The sequence below is a fragment of the Otolemur garnettii genome, unplaced genomic scaffold (assembly GCF_000181295.1).
Source record: "Otolemur garnettii isolate 467f Iridium unplaced genomic scaffold, OtoGar3 scaffold00117, whole genome shotgun sequence".
Taxonomy (NCBI): domain Eukaryota; kingdom Metazoa; phylum Chordata; class Mammalia; order Primates; family Galagidae; genus Otolemur; species Otolemur garnettii.
Genome location: NW_003852512.1, coordinates 3,097,587 through 3,102,182, shown reverse-complemented (window position 1 = coordinate 3,102,182; position 4,596 = coordinate 3,097,587). Strand labels below are relative to the sequence as shown.

General features: G+C 50.0%; 1 protein-coding gene across 3 annotated transcripts in view; it reads left to right on the top strand.

Annotated features, from left to right (window-relative positions):
- The first annotated feature begins 542 nt into the window (after positions 1 to 542).
- ATP11C (ATPase phospholipid transporting 11C) overlaps positions 543 to 4,596 on the top strand; it is a 209,340-nt gene continuing 205,286 nt past the window's right edge. For 2 of the 3 annotated variants that reach the window (XM_023517694.1, XM_023517691.1), the window contains exon 1: positions 1,153 to 1,321. In XM_023517694.1, the coding sequence (XP_023373462.1) occupies positions 1,295 to 1,321 (27 nt within the window). In that variant the 5' untranslated portion in view covers positions 1,153 to 1,294. Of the gene's footprint in view, positions 771 to 1,152; positions 1,322 to 4,596 lie in introns of those variants that run through there. The other variant, XM_023517692.1, reaches the window with a different exon arrangement.

The following is a 4,596-nucleotide window of genomic DNA, read 5'->3' as shown; positions in this document are numbered from 1 at the left end:
TCCTGAGCGCTCACAGCCTCCACACCCAGCCAGTGTGGAACACCACGTTTAGGCCCAGCGGTCTCAGCCTCTTCCTCCTTCAACCCTCTGGGCAAACCCGGGGCGGGCGTGTGGGGGAGCTCCCAGCCCGCAGAACGCAGCGGAGTGAGGGACGCTCAGACTACAACTCCCAGGCTGCTCCGGGAGCAGAGCGGGGGAGGGGCGAGAGGGAGTGGTTTCGGTTGGGCTGGGTTGGCGTGGGGTGGGGGGGTGGCAGGGAAATCCCGCCCCGCTGCGCAGCAGCGACACAAAGCCTGACTTTACAACCTCAGAGAAAGTGGAAGTATGAGGGCTTAGGTGGGTAGGCAGGGCGAGAAAAAGGAGAGGGAAAGCTGCGTAGGTGGAAGCGGAGCAAATCTAAGCAAGAGTGGGAAGACCCTCGCCTTTGGAGATGAGGAGGGGTCGGCTTTTATAACTAATCCCCGCCGGCGCCCCGCCCCGCCCCGCCCGCCCGCGCTGGGGTCTCTCAAAGCCCCACTGGTCCCCACTCTCTCAAGAGAGTCCAGCTCCTCCCAGCCAGGAAGCGGGGAGCCCAGCCGTCTCGCGGGCTGGGTCTGGCCGGCGGGCTGCGCCGAGGCTCCCTAGTCAGACTGTGGGATTAGCGCGCGAGGCGGCGCGGCTGCCGTGGACTGAGGAGGGGTTCGAAGCGGCGCGGCGGCCGAATTAGGGCCGGGGTGAGGGAAGCGGTGGCTCCCGACCGTTACAGGGGAGTAGTGTCGGGCTGAGGCGAGGTGAGGCGTGGGGTGCCTCGGGAGGGTACCTCAGGAGGGTTCCCCGCGTCCCGAGCGGGACAGCTGCGGAGGCCAGCGGGGAGGCGGGCGGTGGCGCCGCGCCTGAGAAGAGTGTAGACAGCGGGGTGCCGAGCCCGGCGCTGGCGGAGAGATTGGGGCGCCCCCCCGCAGGAGGAGCCTAGCGCTCCTCCGCCATCCCTCCCCCGCGCGCCTTCTCAGCGGTCTGCCGCGGGAGCGACCGGCCGGCCGGCGGTGCTGGGGCCAGATAAGGAGCCTGGCGGGGCCGGTCGCCCCCAGGACGGGCGGGCCGGGGGCGGGCAGCGAGTGAGGCGGGGCGGGAGCCGCGGGCGGCTGGGGGCGGGGAGCGGGGCGAGCCAACGAGGGCAGGCGGCGGGCGGGTGGCCGGGCAGCCAGCCTCGCTGGCCGCTTTGCGCCGCCAGCCCACGCCGCAGTGTGTTTTGTGGACGGCGCCTTCCCAGACAGCCCAGTAGAGTCCAGCTCAGCGCCCGGCAGCCTTCGACGCGATGTTCCGCCGGAGCTTTAATCGTTTTGTAAGTATCCTTGCTGCGGCTCCTCGCCAGCCCCTTAGCCGGGTCCCTCACGACAATTTTCTGAGTGGGTAACTGCATCCCCGGGAGACACCAACGCCGCTGCCTTTTTCCGTTTTAACTGAAACACGTTGACCAGGCGGCCAGGGTGGGGAAGCAGGTGGGGTTTTGAGGTATCCCACTCTCGCCCTGGGGACAATTTGACCAGGTCTTCTCACAGCTGTGAGGAGCCCTACCTCAAACTGGGGGCCGCCCAAAGGCAGGGTGGTGAGGGACTCGGGAGGTGACCGACCCGGGGGTCCCTCAGTTTGCCAATTAGGCGAAGATGGCGTTTTATTATCCGGGAGGTTGCTTTCTTTTGTTTCCTCTGCCACGAGCACATGGAGGTAAACCCGACTTGTCACCGTGGCCCGAAAGAAGAGCTGGGGGCTCAGCCTTGCCTGGGGCTCGGCCCAGCAAGGCGGCTCCTGACCGGCGCCGGGCAAACTTTGGAGACCCAGTCTAGGAAGCTCACCTTGAGGGTGTTACAAAAGCGAGGTCGACTGGCAGGGTGGGCTGGGTGGCTGTGGAGACGCGAGGAGGTTGCACCGACGCTGCCGGTGCTGCGGATCGCGGGTCTGAAGCCTCGCGGAGGACTCAACGCCTCAGAGACACGAACCCATGGGGGAAGGCGGGCTGCGACCGGACTCCTCCGTCCGCGTTTCCCCCCTTCCAAGTCCCCAGGAAAGATAATTTCGTTTTCGTGGCAGTTTGGCATAGAGAAAGACGATTTCTCGCTGCTGATTTTTTCAAGTAACCTGTTTACTACTAGAAGGTACATTCAGAATGGAGCAAAACCTAGGGCCATTGACTTGCTGTTATTTGTAGGAACTTCCTTAATTGCTAGAAGAGGTGGCAGGACTAGGATTTTTGTTCTGCCAATGATGTGAAAGAAAAGGTTCATTTGTCATTTTTGATTTTTCAGTGGTTAAGAAAAAGGGTTGAGGACTGTGTTCGTGGCCCCCGGCCCCCGGCCTCCCACCCCCTTTAAAATGCTTGTTTGAGAACTTGTCGATTTGGTTCTTTTCATGTAGTTATTCCTAATCAAAGCATCTCTAAGCGTTATTTTTCATACGTTGAGTGAATTTGCTCTTATTTTTCTGCATTTAAAACTTTCACAAATGTACCCTGGCTAAAAGTAATATGTGTACTTTTTTTTTTTTTGTAGGATATTATCACAATAGCCATGTGTTAATGTTTTTCTAAGTGTTCACCTCACGCAGAAACATTCAGTATGAAATTGGAGCAGATTATTACCTGTGGCACAGTGCAATAAAGGTTGTATATATCAAAGATCTTGAAATCTGTAGGAAGTGTACTGGATGCTTTGAAGCAGGTGATCAAAATTGTTTTCTCATATTTAGCCTGATAATATAAAAGAGCATTGTACTTCATAATTCTATTTCACATCGATTTTTTTGATCTTGGAGTGTTGCTTGGGGGTGGCAAAAAGGGAAAGGTGAGGAGGAGAGGTAATTGTAATATTTAGGAAAAGGATAACCTTTTCACAGGGCTCTCTTATGGTAGAAAACAACTGGACTCTGAATTATAATAAATTTTTTAGCTTAAAATTGAGATGGTGGAGTCCTCATTTTTTTTTAAGGATGTGAATAGCTCAACTATTGTTCCGAAAGATCCTTTTGCTAAGAGTGATCGGCATTATATCAGTGCTGGCCCAGGAAGCCAAGGCATGCAGTAGAATTTGCAGCAGTTGTTGGGGTGCCAGCCTGCAGGTTTGAGGCTTGTACCTTGCCTCCTGCACCAAGATCTATGCAGAGAATTACTTTGCTCTTACTGAAATGAGCTTTGACCTCATTGTTTCAGCTGGAATATCCCACTATTCACATTTTTCTGTGCAACCATGACTTTGGTAAGTCCCAGGAATTTGTACTAGTGCAGTAAGCTGGAAGGTTCTTTGGAGTTGTGTCTGAGCTTTAGGCCAAGGAGTTAATCTGCAAACCATTGGACTGAATGTGGAAAATACTATCAAATTTTGAAGCTAAAAAAGGCTTTGAAATTTTGGGGGGCCAAACATTTTAGAGCCCATAGATCAGTGTATTATATGCTGTCTTCGTCTTTTGCCTGGTAGAGATTCTTTGAGGGGCACTCCCTTATAAATCACTAGAAGTCTAAAATTAAAGATTTAGGTGGGACTTTGAGACTTGTACAGCAATGTAGATATAGTCCAAGTTGTGTGCTGTCTTAAGCTTGTTTTAATATTTTAGAGATACAGCAGTGAATTCCTTTCAGAGTCAGTTGTGTGTGTGTGTGTGTGTGTGTATCTTTATGTGTCTCAAGTTGGTTTTGAATGCGAAATAAATTTATGGTGGTGATGATTGTGGCTATTGGTCATTGAAAACTAGAGGCTGCAGGCTAGAGAAATGCTTTCTTTATATTTTAAACCTGAAGTGGGAAGTAAGCATCTCTTAGGAGTAGCATCATCTTCTATAGTCCAGTTGTGTTTGCTGAATCATTTTTAAAATGCCATTTATTTTCTGAGGTTCTCCAATTTCAACCTAAAAGAAATAGTGATTCATTGAATTTTTTAAAAAGACATGGCCTTGACATCTTTGTCATTAATAATTGTGTTCCTGCCTTTCTCATGAATTATGACTTCTTTTGACAGTTTTGGGGTAAAAAGAAATTGGTGGATTTGGTGTATAGCTTTTTTGGGTTTAAGCATGTAGAGGATGTCTTAAAAGATTTAAGAGTTGGATGTCTCTGACTGGAATAAAAGCACTGCCTGTTCTCAATGAGTATCTCCATAAATATAATAAATAAATAAATAATAGTAGCTTTGTACAATTTATTTACTTTAGTGGCATATTTAATCAGAAATCTGGACTTTTGTGTTATCCTCTCTTGTTTTAATAAAATTCCTAGTGATTTTAGTAGCATTTTCACGTGTACTTAAAGGTTTATTGAGAGTCTAAATAACTTCCCCTTCTTTTTGGCTTATTAAATTATTTCATGCCATGCTCAAGATTCAAAATAAGAGATTTCCTTGATGAAGTGGACTGGAGGCCTTGGCTAAGTCTGTGTTATCAATATAGCTTATCAGAAAGTGATATTTAACAGTTTTGAATTTCCAGATCGTTGATACGTGAAAGCTTAACTATGAGTGTGAAATACTAGAGTAAATTTATAGTTCTGATTCTACAAGTTCTCAAGCTGTTTTGGTTCCATAAAGCATGCAGCGTATAATTGTAATATATACCCAGGACTAGAAAGAAATTAAG